The 16,112-nt window shown below is 30.6% G+C and overlaps 1 protein-coding gene across 1 annotated transcript in view; it reads left to right on the forward strand.

Annotated features, from left to right (window-relative positions):
• Positions 1 to 15,223, forward strand: part of LOC111642055 (fatty acid hydroxylase domain-containing protein 2-like) — a 16,083-nt gene extending 860 nt beyond the window's left edge. Inside the window, exons 2-5 of the mRNA XM_023388324.1 lie at positions 5,248 to 5,351; positions 7,647 to 7,768; positions 12,933 to 13,138; positions 14,947 to 15,223. Of these exons, the coding sequence (XP_023244092.1) occupies positions 5,270 to 5,351; positions 7,647 to 7,768; positions 12,933 to 13,138; positions 14,947 to 15,223 (687 nt within the window). The 5' untranslated portion in view covers positions 5,248 to 5,269. The remainder of the gene's footprint in view (positions 1 to 5,247; positions 5,352 to 7,646; positions 7,769 to 12,932; positions 13,139 to 14,946) is intronic.
• The last annotated feature ends 889 nt before the right edge of the window (positions 15,224 to 16,112 follow it).

Consider the following 16,112-nt stretch of genomic DNA (forward strand, 5'->3'; position numbering starts at 1 on the left):
AACAAGATAATGGAGGCTATACTATTTTATATGCGGATTTTTAAAAGTGAAAGGGTCGCGGAGGAAGACGGCGATATTACATTTAGAATAAATTCTGGAATTTTCAAAAATGGTTGAAGAATTAATAAAATTTTGTATACTTTTAACATAATTATTAACTAAATTTTATTAATTCTTCTCCCATTTTTGAAAATTCCGGAATCTTTATCTTTATCTTTACTACTATATAAAGAGACAACGTATTTTTCGTTTGTGACCACTAACCGTGAAAACTACTGAACCAATCGTTACCAAACTTTGACTGTAGCATCTTTATGATCCCTGGAATGTTTACCATTAATCAAATCTACAGATTTTTTATTAATTAAATAAAATTGCAACGGGTTTTTGTCTGTCTATTTCTCTCTCTCTCTCTCTCTTCACTAGATGGCGACACACGCTGTCTATAAGAAAAGTCTATTATATTTGAAGAACTGACATTAACATAAGCGTTTTCTCAAAACTGTAAGTCAGATCGGCCCACCTCGGTTAGTTGCGCTAATAAATCTTACTCCGTTAGGCGCGAGGGGTACTATTGTATCCCACTGATTTCCATTGTGGCTCTATGTAAAAAAATTTTTTCGTGCAATTTTGAAATTTTTTCGGTGCGATCTTCACACCACCGAAGGAAGGTACTGAGGGCATCATTTTTCAACATTAAAAACATTAAAAAATACACGCGTTTTAAGATGTCTGGGAGACTATTGTCCCCCGCGCGCCTAACCGTGAGTTTAATTTAAAAAAAAAATTATGGTTTCCTTATTCGATAGAACAATTTAAAGTGGAAATGTAACAAGATTTGATGTCTGTAATTAATAAATACAGTTTACAGGAAGTCGGAATTGCACGGTAGCGAATATTTTTTCCGGTTTTACAGGTTTTAGTTTTGAACAAGATTTTGTTTTTAACATAGAAAATCGCTCTGTTCGACTAACTTTTCCTGTTTAGGCAGGTTTCCGCTTTATTCATGTTTCACTATATTTAGTTAATTCGTTCGCATTATTAATAGTAGAAGGCCTTCAGAACAAAAACACAGGGTGGCCTGAAAGTCGCCTTCTTTCACAGGTATTCTGAATATATTATATAATTATAATATATTTGTAAAATCTAACACGAGAAATAAATTATAAACATATCTCTTACGAAATACTTGTTTTTATACATTTTAATTAGAACAAATCCGTGAAAGTAACAAATAAAATAAATTTATGTTAATTATACAAAATTGTCGCTGGAATCTTTTCCATGTTGCACAATTACTCAGCTACTTTATAAAATATCTTTTGAATTCTAAATTTTTTAAAAATGCGAAATTATTTTCGTTTCTAGATCTAAAGAATTATTTTAGTTTAAGATCTATGCATTGAAACAGGAATAAGTAACAAACAAAACAAAAAATAGATAAAAATATGTTAGAAATTCAGTTGGTAGCGCCTTGGCACCAGACCTGTCTGATCACATGGTGTTTTTGGATTTTCTTCACTTTTTCTAACACCTGGATAGGGTTTCCTACAGAAAGTCCTTCAGTAAGTCACTACTCCTTTACAAATTTCCCAAGTATTGCGTGTATGGCATTATATCATTAACCCAGTACAATGACTATGATATAGTCTATTACCATTCAAGTAAAACTCACTCAGCAAAACGTAAATCAAAACACCACACCTTGAGTTGCTGAGAAATTTAATAAAAAACGCAACAAACGTTTTCAGCCAAATCTGTTGGCCATCACCAGGTTAAAGCTTAATAATTCCTTTACATTTTGTCGAAAAATTATGAAATTTTGCACGAAGATTTCTATGTTATGGGAATCGATTTTGGTAGTTAAAGGTCGAGGGAGTGAAGAGATACGTGTCTTATTTCTAGTACAATCGGATTTAATTAACATTTTACACATTGTTATCATTTACAATTATTTTATAAAACTCATCTCTACCCTCAAAATTAAGCACTTTGCCAATTTTATAATAACTAATTTTTTAATAAGCTTTCTACATCTGGACTTAACTTTCATCTATCTAACACCACTCTCGAGATTAATTAAAACAGGACAGTCAGGCTGACGACAGTGGGAATTCATAGATCCACAAAGTTTATTCAAATTGCAGCCCGAAAAGTTTTTAAATTAAAATATCGTAACAGATGGCGACATACGCATTTTTAAATACTGTATTGCCGGAAAATTTATGCAACTCGTTTCTCTTCATTTAAACGTTTTGGTCAGAGCCCGTTACTCAGAAGTTTGACTGTATTTTTTTGTGTTAATTTTATTATCGCAAGTTTATAATTTCGAATTTTTTAATTGTTGATAATATTTTTAAAAAATTATATGGAAATTGTTAAGCTTTTATATTAATTTTCGAAAATGTAATAGTTTTAAAAATAGACATCGTTTGTTACAACGGAGAAGCAAGATAAAGTGCAATTGTAGTTACTGTATTCGCATTTTTACCGGATGCTCGCCCTCTGGTGTTTAAAAACAAAACTATTCTATCTGGGTCGTTTGATTCATTCTTGTGTATTATCACTTATCAGCAGTACAGATGAAAAGCGATAGAAAAAGCAACGCTTTCTGTTGGTTCCAAATTGCAATTTCAAAGTCTTACGAGAGCCTGATATAGGTTTTCGTCTATTCTCACACGAAAAACGGGAAAAACAGATGATTATTCGGAAATTGATCGGTTATATTTATGAGCTGTGAATTCTGAAAGAGTAGATTAGACTGTTAAGAATTGGCAGTTTCTCGATTGTCCAGCTTTCACGAACAAGTTATGCTGTCAATTTTAAAACATTTTGTTAAAGTTTAAAATGCCAGTAATTTTGTGTAGGACACAGGGCCGGATTTAAGCATTTCGAAGCGCTAAGCTGAACTCTGTAAGGTCCCTTACTAATCCTACACAATTTTAGAAGTCAATCATAAAAAGAATTAAATCAGACTATGACTGATTTAATACGGATATTGGAAGAAAAAGACGTGAGGTTTCACTAGTCTTCTGTTTTATAACTAAGTTTAATTAAATTTTTATACCCATTCCATTAAAAATCTTTTTTTTAAATTGGTTTTATCCATTTTTTTAAAAAAGATCTTACGTTAATTCTTAGAAAAAAATTAATGAAATACTACACAAAATAAACAGTGAAGTATATTTTGTTGGTTTATAAAAAATGCTTATTACAAAATCTGACTTCAATTTTCTTTTTTGTACAAATGTCTGAGGTCCCTTGAAAGTCGAGGCTTTTTACTTGTAAATCCGGCCCTGATGTGACAATGTCAAACTTGATGTTTTTTAACACAAAGGGCACACATATGTATAGAACGATCTCGCCCATTTGTTTCCATACCCCATAATGACGTGTTCCGCTAACAATAATTGTTCTCCTTCTATAAAATTTCTCGATAAACAGCTACAGGCAGCATATATCATTATATCGGACAGTAATATATGATTAATTTTACATTACTAGTTACAAGCGACCCAGATAAAGTAGCCATTTTGTAAAAAATGCAGCGCCCTCTATAGTTCATGAAAAACGCGAATAGCGTATTGCATTTAGTGCACGTAGGCGAACAATAGAATTACAAAAACAATATAAAGTGTGTATAATTCTATTTAAATAGCTTTCAAATATTATTTCTTTTCATGTACTTTAATTTTAAATTTTAATTAAAAACTCTACAGAAATAATTTTTATTATTGTAATAATTATTGCTTTATTTTGTTTTCAGTTAAGAAAAACATCAGTTGACCTATTATATTTTTTAATATTGTACAATATATATAAACTTCGAAATAAAACCTATTTTTAACATTAAATTACATTAATTAATTAATATTTGACAGTAAAAATACTTGCCAGAAACTAAACATTACCTTCCAGTAACTCGAATAGCATCAACAGCGAAGCAAATTACACAATTTCATAACATAACTAAATAACTAATTATTTATATTTATACTTTTATGCATTTGTTTCAATATTTAAAAAATAAAGCACATCCTTGTCTCATATAGGCCTAATTAAATTTGTGAGCTGAATGTTGACTGGTGTCACACATGATACCAATGCATTTTAAATTTTAAAAGGAACTTTGTACACGCGATTTTGACAGGTAATATCAGGTGTTGTTAATTTTTTTAGATTCTATTGAATAGTTCGGTAGTCCAGTGTAACCATACCTTTTCTCAGAATAATGTTTTTAAATGCATAAAATAAAATACATACGACCAAAGAGAACGAATAAAATTGAAATACATACTAATAATTTTGAAGTAGTGACGATATGCCCAATAACTTTAACAATTACAATGTGACATGAAAATATTTGCGGTTTCTTCTGGTAAAAAATCCAGCGGTGTTGTTGACACTGATATGATTTCCCACTTAAATTCATGTTTAAAAAAATGCTAAATTTCATTTGTATTAACGTTATTTGTAATGATGAAATATTTTCCTATCCAAGTTCACTGAATCGTTAAAACCTATCTACCTGTATTTCACGGACACCGGTGCGTGGAATATTAATACAGATTAAAAATTTTTGATTTATTTGAAAGTAAAAATAACATTATCATTTTATTATAGTTTAAGTTCATTTAACTTGAACGTTAAGTAAAATATATTTAGAAAATATTACTATAGAAATTGATATGTTATGTTATCATTGAATATACTTACTTAAATAATTTTTTAGAATTTACTTTTGAATCTCATAGGTTTTTTCAATTACAGTACAGTCGCGCGAATCCGAATCCTTGATCATCCGAACTTCTTGTAATCCAAACAATTGTCATTCCTGTTACTAAAATAATGAACTTGTAAACTTTACACGTGGACTCACGTGTAAATTAAACATAAATCATGTGTAGTGAGCATTGCTGCTCATTCTTTCTACACCCTGTTTGACTTTACAACAATTCTAACTTCTATTTGCTGCTTTACGTATTTCTTACAAAAGTAAAAAATAGCCTGAATGAGTAAGAATCAAATCCTCATTACTCCGAACTACCACTCGATTAGTTCCAATTAGTGCGACTGTACTATAATTGTTTTTTTGTTCTCTTGTAAATTAACTAATCGCTTGATTCCATTCAGATAAAACAAATAAAATAATGTGAATGATTCAATATAAAATAATTATATGATAATTAATCACAAAATAAATTTTTATTGATGTGTTTAAATTAAAAATAAGTTTTTTTATTTCAGGAATTTGTTTGCTCCTGTAATAATGATTTACAATATTGTCGAATATACATGGAAAAAATTGTTTGTACTTATCTGTGAAGATGATTATTATTTTCAAGTTTATGGTAAATATTTTCTTATAATTTCAATTTAATAAATACTTTATATTATTTATATACAGGAACTGCTGATAACAATGTTTTGTAAACTAACCATAAGAAATTGTTTTATTGTCTCTCACATTTGAATATCAAACAGTAATTATAATTAAATAAAATTTCATAAACAAATTTCTGATAATCTCAAATAATTAATTCCCATTATAATGGTGCTATAAAAATTTAAGTAAGTTTATGGCAATATATTTTTTAATTGGGCTGCAATTCAAAAGAAAAAATATTGTATACATATAAATTCAAACTGTCGTCCGTCTGCTTGTCTATTCTTTCTTAATCTCGGGAACGGTATCAGATAGATAAAAGTCGAGACCAGATACGGGAAGCTTAGGGGTAGGAGACCTTGATCAAGCATATGCAAACATCGGGTTTGTATCGAAATTCACATTATTTCAATTTAAAAATGTTCCCCTAAACGGAGTAAGAAAGATGACCTGTACGACTCTGTTGTCAATAGAAACGTTTGATGTACTGGGGCAAGACACTACTATAATTAAGGCTAATAAATCTATAAACACATTTTTGGCTGCTGGGATTCGCTTTTATTTAGCAAACCTAGGTTAATAGGCCATCGTGAAGCTACAATCTCTCTTGGAACATATTTTACCGTTAAATATCGTTCCAAAATAGATTACAATAAAAGAATAATAACGTTTACATATTTAAATATAAAGCGAAATAACTAAAAATGAATATAAATAACGAATAACTGTAAAATGTGAAATAAATTACTTAAGAATATACAAAAACATAACAATTATGATCTTTTAACAAACTTATTTCGTACAATGTACCGTACTTCCATGGCTTTGCTAGGCTGTCGATATCGCTTGCATTAATGCACTTATCTTTCAACCGTATTTTTGTATATTTCAAGTTTTTCAACGTTATGTGCTAATATAGAGGAGTGTGCAGACTTTAAGTCTGTACTGTACTGTACATCTAAAGACTTTGCCTCTTCCCATTCTATCATTTAGCCTTTAGTCTGCGCTAACCCGGAGAATACTGTTTCATTGGCTCTCTTTCCTACATTATATTAATGTTCATTAAGTTTAATTTTCATATTTCTTGTGATGATATCGTTCTAATCCTTGTCTATCCCCGACTGCATATTTTCATATGGTACCCCGTACACACCTGTCATTTCTTCTGTTTCTAATCTCTCCTTGTCATTTCTTAAATTCGATACTTAGTTGGGGCACTTTTTACAATTTTATTTGACTCTTCATGTTCTGCGATTTATTTCATGATGTTAGTTATATCTGTGTTAAAAGTGAATTTCGTGGTTCCACTAAGTTTGCTGTTTTTCCTAGGTTTATCATCATCAAACCTAATCAGACCTTCTATAGTGCTAGTTCTATATCATAGTGTTGTAGTCTAGTATAAGTGACAGGATACTAAACAAGGGTTACATCGGTCTCATCGCAAGGAGCTTGAAAATTAGACTTAAAGAACATCAATATAACATAAGAAAGAGATTCAATAACACAGTACTCTCAAGATTGGCGCAGACTGGGCTTAGTGATAAAATGAAAAGAAGCAAACATCTTTAAGACTGTACCTCCTTTACATTGGCGGAGAACGCTGAAAAAATTGAAATACACACAAACAGGTTGAAAGATGAGTGCATTAATGCAAGCGATATCGACAGCCTTGCAATGACATGAAAATACATTGTACAAAAATAAGTTCCTTAAAAGATCATAATTGCATCATTTCTAGTATATATTTTGTATATGTTGGGGTTATTTATCTTACATTTTACTGTTATTCATCATTTATATTAATTTTTAGTTATTTAAACTTTTCGTCACAAGTCTCTCAATTTTACTTAATTAAGTCTTGCCTCTATGCATGTTAACAACGAAATCAAAACGGCTTCAAGCTAACTCCGTTCAGGAGAAAATGTTTTAATTGAAATAACGTGACTTGCGGTTTAAACCAAACGTTCGTATATACTGTACTTAATCGAAACTATCTTTCCCTGAGGTTTCTATATATGGTCTCTTGTTTCACCTATCGGCCTATAACTCTGTTTATATTGAAGAAGGACAGACATCTGACAGGACTCCAGTGGAAATTCATAGGGCTACAATTTTAAAACCGCTACCCAATAACACAGTCTCTAGTAGACTTATGGTTGGCTCACAGAACATTGCTATCGGTTCCTTAACGAAATTATATAATTTTATCAACAGATTTTATTTGTGATATTTTCTCTTTTATTTATTTATTTATTTTTAGGTCTTTTTTCTTGGATAACATTATTATATTTTACTATTGGATTAATGTTTACGTACACGGATGTAACAGGAAAGCCAGAAGCTTTAGTACGTCTAAGAATACAAAATACTAATGCCTTTCCAGTAAGTTAAATGTATTCCGGTATTACCACTAAATTATATTTAATTTCTGGACTTTTTACATCATAATCGTTAGAACTATTAATAATTTTTAAAAGTTATGTATTATCTGAAAGAAAATCGCTTGTATTTTTTTAACATAATAAAAGTTCNTGTTTGTACTTATCTGTGAAGATGATTATTATTTTCAAGTTTATGGTAAATATTTTCTTATAATTTCAATTTAATAAATACTTTATATTATTTATATACAGGAACTGCTGATAACAATGTTTTGTAAACTAACCATAAGAAATTGTTTTATTGTCTCTCACATTTGAATATCAAACAGTAATTATAATTAAATAAAATTTCATAAACAAATTTCTGATAATCTCAAATAATTAATTCCCATTATAATGGTGCTATAAAAATTTAAGTAAGTTTATGGCAATATATTTTTTAATTGGGCTGCAATTCAAAAGAAAAAATATTGTATACATATAAATTCAAACTGTCGTCCGTCTGCTTGTCTATTCTTTCTTAATCTCGGGAACGGTATCAGATAGATAAAAGTCGAGACCAGATACGGGAAGCTTAGGGGTAGGAGACCTTGATCAAGCATATGCAAACATCGGGTTTGTATCGAAATTCACATTATTTCAATTTAAAAATGTTCCCCTAAACGGAGTAAGAAAGATGACCTGTACGACTCTGTTGTCAATAGAAACGTTTGATGTACTGGGGCAAGACACTACTATAATTAAGGCTAATAAATCTATAAACACATTTTTGGCTGCTGGGATTCGCTTTTATTTAGCAAACCTAGGTTAATAGGCCATCGTGAAGCTACAATCTCTCTTGGAACATATTTTACCGTTAAATATCGTTCCAAAATAGATTACAATAAAAGAATAATAACGTTTACATATTTAAATATAAAGCGAAATAACTAAAAATGAATATAAATAACGAATAACTGTAAAATGTGAAATAAATTACTTAAGAATATACAAAAACATAACAATTATGATCTTTTAACAAACTTATTTCGTACAATGTACCGTACTTCCATGGCTTTGCTAGGCTGTCGATATCGCTTGCATTAATGCACTTATCTTTCAACCGTATTTTTGTATATTTCAAGTTTTTCAACGTTATGTGCTAATATAGAGGAGTGTGCAGACTTTAAGTCTGTACTGTACTGTACATCTAAAGACTTTGCCTCTTCCCATTCTATCATTTAGCCTTTAGTCTGCGCTAACCCGGAGAATACTGTTTCATTGGCTCTCTTTCCTACATTATATTAATGTTCATTAAGTTTAATTTTCATATTTCTTGTGATGATATCGTTCTAATCCTTGTCTATCCCCGACTGCATATTTTCATATGGTACCCCGTACACACCTGTCATTTCTTCTGTTTCTAATCTCTCCTTGTCATTTCTTAAATTCGATACTTAGTTGGGGCACTTTTTACAATTTTATTTGACTCTTCATGTTCTGCGATTTATTTCATGATGTTAGTTATATCTGTGTTAAAAGTGAATTTCGTGGTTCCACTAAGTTTGCTGTTTTTCCTAGGTTTATCATCATCAAACCTAATCAGACCTTCTATAGTGCTAGTTCTATATCATAGTGTTGTAGTCTAGTATAAGTGACAGGATACTAAACAAGGGTTACATCGGTCTCATCGCAAGGAGCTTGAAAATTAGACTTAAAGAACATCAATATAACATAAGAAAGAGATTCAATAACACAGTACTCTCAAGATTGGCGCAGACTGGGCTTAGTGATAAAATGAAAAGAAGCAAACATCTTTAAGACTGTACCTCCTTTACATTGGCGGAGAACGCTGAAAAAATTGAAATACACACAAACAGGTTGAAAGATGAGTGCATTAATGCAAGCGATATCGACAGCCTTGCAATGACATGAAAATACATTGTACAAAAATAAGTTCCTTAAAAGATCATAATTGCATCATTTCTAGTATATATTTTGTATATGTTGGGGTTATTTATCTTACATTTTACTGTTATTCATCATTTATATTAATTTTTAGTTATTTAAACTTTTCGTCACAAGTCTCTCAATTTTACTTAATTAAGTCTTGCCTCTATGCATGTTAACAACGAAATCAAAACGGCTTCAAGCTAACTCCGTTCAGGAGAAAATGTTTTAATTGAAATAACGTGACTTGCGGTTTAAACCAAACGTTCGTATATACTGTACTTAATCGAAACTATCTTTCCCTGAGGTTTCTATATATGGTCTCTTGTTTCACCTATCGGCCTATAACTCTGTTTATATTGAAGAAGGACAGACATCTGACAGGACTCCAGTGGAAATTCATAGGGCTACAATTTTAAAACCGCTACCCAATAACACAGTCTCTAGTAGACTTATGGTTGGCTCACAGAACATTGCTATCGGTTCCTTAACGAAATTATATAATTTTATCAACAGATTTTATTTGTGATATTTTCTCTTTTATTTATTTATTTATTTTTAGGTCTTTTTTCTTGGATAACATTATTATATTTTACTATTGGATTAATGTTTACGTACACGGATGTAACAGGAAAGCCAGAAGCTTTAGTACGTCTAAGAATACAAAATACTAATGCCTTTCCAGTAAGTTAAATGTATTCCGGTATTACCACTAAATTATAATAATTAATTTCGGGACTTTTCTACATTGTAATCGTTAAAAATATTAATAATTTTTAAAAATTATATATTATCTACACGATGATTACATGTATTATGTTTTTAATATAATAGAAGTTTGTTAATCCGTTACCGGATAATTAGGAATATTCGGTAATTCTGCATATTTTAGAAAGTTGTTGATAATCCGGAAATATGCGATAATTTTTCGCGTATCGTTAGGTGCTTCTACACATGGTATTAAAGAATTGGATTAGAATGACGCCTTAAGGCAAAGCCAAGAGATGATGCCTCCGGCAGAGTAGTAATTCAAAATGTAACAACATGAAGAAAAAATATCAAATGTTAAGTTGGAATGGAGAATTTTATGCTTTGAATTAATTTTCATTATAAACGAGCAATTATTTATTGTGAAATCGTCACAATCCCAGGCTGTAATTTATCGTCACGGTGGACTTTTGGGTTTAGTAGCGTCTTGCCTCTATACATGCTACTTTTACTGTCATCAAGAGAGTCATGCCGGTCATCTAATTCTGTACAACAGAAACTTTTTGAATTGAAATAACGTGACTACCAGTCCAAAGCGGGAGTTCTTATATAGCTAATCGGGGCCTTATGCTTAAGTCTTTTCACATCTCGTTTTCATTTTCATTTACATAATACCGTTCTGGAGATTGAGAAACGACAGCCAGACTGTCGGAATTTACAATTTACAATTTTTTTGAAATTGCAGTCCAAATGTTTGCTTTATGAACATTAGCAACATTAAAGAAAATAAAATTATGGTAATTTTAACGAACGAAAAAATATAATTTTTAATAATTTTTTTCAGTTATATTAAATTAGAAAATTACTTTAAGACATCCAAAAAATATATTTAAAGTTTAAATTAGTATTTTCTTGTATTTTGTTCACAATATTAGTTACATTTTACTTCCGTTGTACTAATTTTTCTTTTTCGGCTTTGTTATATATAACAGAGGAAAAGTATGTCGATCGGTGAAAAAATGTACTAAAACTTACTATACAACTTACTATACTGGTTTAGGGTCTAATTAACAGGAGGTGGGTGTCTTTGTCAAAAAGTATTAATTTCTCTCTTTGCTAATTAGAAGCTATATCAGTATGATAAGTCAATTTATAAACAAGATCTACGTGGATAATATAAAAATAAAATTGAAATTTGTTTTATTTTCAGTTAGTGACAAATTATAGCCATATTAATGTAACAAAAAATAATAATATAATGAGAAAGTGTGTAATAGCAAATTCGGCTGCTGTAGTGAATTTTGTACAAATCTACAGAGTCTGACTCTGTCTGCTTTTTCCTGTTCGACTGTTTAGAGTAGAGCCGTTGTTTCAGTCACTCGCCTACTACGGTTAGTCTCTTGCAGGGCTGTGGAGTCGAGTAAAAATCTACCGACTCCGACTCCGACTGTTTTTTACCATCCGACTCCGACTAGGGGCAGACTTGTTACCGAAAGAGACCCGGAAATTCTGATGTCATCACGTGACATCAGAATAAAATATTCAATAAATAGAGTTGTAATAAAGATAGAGCGTAGAAACTTTTTATTCCAAAGCTAAAAGACTTCTCTAAGTAATATATAAATATTTATTCGATAGTTTTTACTTTTCCGGCTGTTATAGGCCTGTATAACAGAGGAAAAGTGTAGCGCTCGGTCAAAAAATGACCCCTCCCAAATTTTTACATTTTTGGACTCGGGACACCTTGAAATTTTGAGATATGCAAAAGATTCGAGGTTTTTTCTATATGTGTGGATGTTAGACTGTGTGCGGGGGGCATGATTTCGTTCACCCTGTTTGAAGCCTAATAATTTCTGTGGTCAGAGTGGTCAGAATACGAGTCGGATGGTTTAACACAGGAGTTAGTTATTTAAGTCAAAGTGGTTGAACTAAATCGTGTCCCCATATACATTCTAACATCTTAAGCGACAACATCTTAACGGGTTCTACTGTACTATTATAAAATGACAAAAAAGCTTACTTTGAGGGTAAAGACGAGTTTTATTTTATTTTTTTAAATTTTGAACGCTAAAAACGAGTAAAATATTCATTAAGAGATATGACACATGGCCACCTTTATGTCTTCACCCTGTCCACCTTTAATTAAGAACCAAAATTTAATAGTATTAATGCTCCTTTATATGCAAGCCACAGTGTAAAGTTTCGTTTCTTAAACTTTACCCGTTCTGAGATATTGTTTAATATCCTATTTTTATCCCGTTTTATATACATAACAAGCTGGTAAGTAAATAGGAGTCGGAGTCGGCGGATTTTTTGACGACTCCGACTCCGACTCCGACTCCTGCTAAAACATCAAAACTCCACGACTCCGACTCCGACTCCGACTCCGACTCCACAGCCCTGGTCTCTTGTCTTCTTACGGAGTGATAACGACATTAATCTACTTATGCTGCTTGGTAGAAATGCCAGCCAAATTCGCCAAATTAAAATAATATACATTATTCATTTTTCAAAATTATTTATTTCAGGTGAAAATGTCAACAGTTTATCGGGTGGTTAAACAGGTGTCGGTGAATCATTTTCTTATCACGTTCCCATTCATTCATTTTGGTCACAAACTTTTGAAATGGAGAGGAATAGAAAGTGTAGAAACAATTCCAAGTGTTCGATCGATAATTGTAGACCTTATGTTTTATTACATCATATATGAATTCTTATTTTATTACATTCATAGGTACTATTGTCTCTTAAATTATTTTTTAGTATTAAAATACTAACTGAATAGTTTGACATTTTACTCAAATATCAAATTATTCCTTGTTTATTTTAAATTGTAGTTTAAGTGAAAAAGTAATTTATATTCGTGTTTTTAAATAAGTTTTATGTGTTTGCTATTTACTTTAATTATTATTGATCCTTACTTGAACTTAATGTAATGACAACTTTTCATACAAACACACAGACACACACAACAAAGCATGAAACATCTTTGATCAAGCCCTAAATTGTATTAACGAATTATTCGCAACAACGTTACACTATTTTACTAATTACATGTAAAACATACAAAGCAGTGAAGTAAACAGTATAACACAACTCTTCAGAAACAGAAATTAATCGTTTTGTCACCCTAAAGTTGATAATAGTATTTGTGAGTAGTAGAACTAAAATTGTTGTAACTACTAACACTACAAAACATTTTCGTAATTATCTTATTTTGCGCATCGTAACAATTACCTGCACAACCATTCACACGTGTGTGCATCATGCTCAATTTACAAACAACCGCATGTTTGACGCAGTGTTATTTTGGTAAATTTTAAAACAATGTCTCCTTACCAATTTGTCTTAGCATTAGCATAAAATTAAAATAGAGCATGTCCGTTTGTGCACAGCAAAAACGGATTGAAAAATTTTTGAAATTATTGAAACAATGCCCGTAAATTTTTATCTATTCTTGATAAAAAGAAGTTCTAAGAAGACAAAATTGTCATTTGCGATTCTTTAGTTTTTGTAGCTAAGGAATAGAGAACAGTTAAACATAAACATCTGAACTTATAATGGGGGAACCTTGCATATAGGCACGAAATAAACTAATTCAGTGTCTATTTTGACTTTTGTTAAATTGCATTAGAGTGAAATCACGTGGCGCTCATGTGTAATAAAATGGGCTCATCAACTACACTTTTCACTCTGTACACCTAACTTTGCTTTCATCACTTTCTTCTATGTTGCATAATGACCTTATTCTCTAAACACTTCATTTTACTGGCACAAATTGTTACTAAATTTTTCTACTATTGAACACAAGACCGTGTTATTATTAAAACACTTGGCGTTTATTCACTTTATTCAGTTGATACGGGCACTTTTACACGTTTCGGGCGTATAGCCCCTCATCAGTCAACTGATAAGAAGAAACATTTACATTCGATTATTACATTTTGTAAAAATTATATAACGATTCTAAAACATGTAACTTTTAAGACATACCATTTAAAAATTCAATGACACTCGTACAGCACAAGTTATTATTCACTGCTGTTAGGATAAGTTGATAACATTGATAACATAAACCTACATATATTAAATTAAAAAATAAAACGCTGTATAATTATACACGCTTATACTGATAACCCACAGAACTATATTAATTTTTGTTTGCTATTGTTTCTTACTGTTAAGTAGTCATGACACATCCTTTATCTTCTTACTAAAGTTGATAAATATATAGGCAGAATCCTTTCTAATGATTAATGAATATATTTGTTGGTTTCTCACAACATTTCATTTGCGCATAACAGAAATCAGATAAACGTTTATCTGATTTCTATGTGCAAATGAAATGTTGTGAGAAATTTAATAATTAATATATTTATTTATGTACTTTATTAATATTTAACATAAACTTTTATTATTTAAAACGATGCAATATATGAAATTTCAGATATGACATTTTTTGTGTAATGCATGTTTATTACTTCTACAGTCGTGTAAGTAGGATTGTATTTTTAAAGATTTATATATTTATTTATTTTTTAGGTTGTTACATCACCCTAAACTTTATAGACACATTCACAAACAACATCACGAGTGGACCGCCCCCATCGCTATAACAGCAATGTATTGTCATCCTATAGAGCACTTGTTGGCTAATGTGATTCCACTGTACATTGGTCCATTGCTGAAGAAGAGTTTTCCATTTACCATCTTTCTATGGTTTACTACATCTATTATCATAACATTGATCGAGCATTCTAATTATCATCTTCCAATTATAAAACTAAGCGAAACGCATAATTTTCATCATAAGAGGTAAATATATACGTCTATAACTTGATTTTACCGGTTTATTTAAAATAACTAATGCGTTTTATTTTATTTTTTTGACAACTAGACATATGCAGAATACGCCATTGTCTTCTACTTTTTTATTTTACATGGTTATTTTTTATTTGTCTTCGATTTTTAAATAAATTCGTCGTTTTCGACTTTTTAAATAAACACATAAACACACCCTTATTGGACCATGTTTAGATTACGATGTAAATCTAAATTACAGAGTAATTTTTGTATTGTACTTGGGAAAATGTTTCTAAGACTAAACAGTGTGTTTTGTCAGATTATATAATTTAAAAAAAATTACAGTATAATTAAATTTATTTGCCCTAATTAATGCAAATTTTTTATTATTTTGTTATAATTTATACTTTTATATATTTGTTATTCATCGCTTTCTGTATGTTTTTACATTTTTATTTAACTTTGTTAATTAATTCACAAAATATTATAGTAAGAAATATTGTAAACAAACCCACGTGTTTCTGCGGTCACGTGACAGATCACGTGACCGCAGAAACCCCTGCGGCGGATGGGGTGACACCATTCTATTTCCTGTGACTTTCCTATGACGTAAAGCTATCTAAGAAATAAAAATAATTTTATATATTAAATGTTTTCCATTATATAAAAGCATTATTTCAGTAAATAAATTTATTTCTCATTGTTTAGTTATTTATTATTAATTACATTTAAATATACAGTAGAACCTCGAAAACTCGGCTCTCGATAACCCGGCACTCCGGATAACTCGGCCACACACTGGCAGGGCAAAAAAATCCTTAGTTAATTAATTTTCATTATAGACAGCTTTATAAAAGTATAAAAGCTCTCATAAAGTATTTTTCTAAGGTCTGTCTTACCAGGTA

The sequence above is a fragment of the Centruroides sculpturatus genome, unplaced genomic scaffold (assembly GCF_000671375.1).
Source record: "Centruroides sculpturatus isolate CEXI.00-Female unplaced genomic scaffold, Cexi_2.0 scaffold1519, whole genome shotgun sequence".
NCBI classification, from domain to species: Eukaryota; Metazoa; Arthropoda; class Arachnida; order Scorpiones; family Buthidae; genus Centruroides; species Centruroides sculpturatus.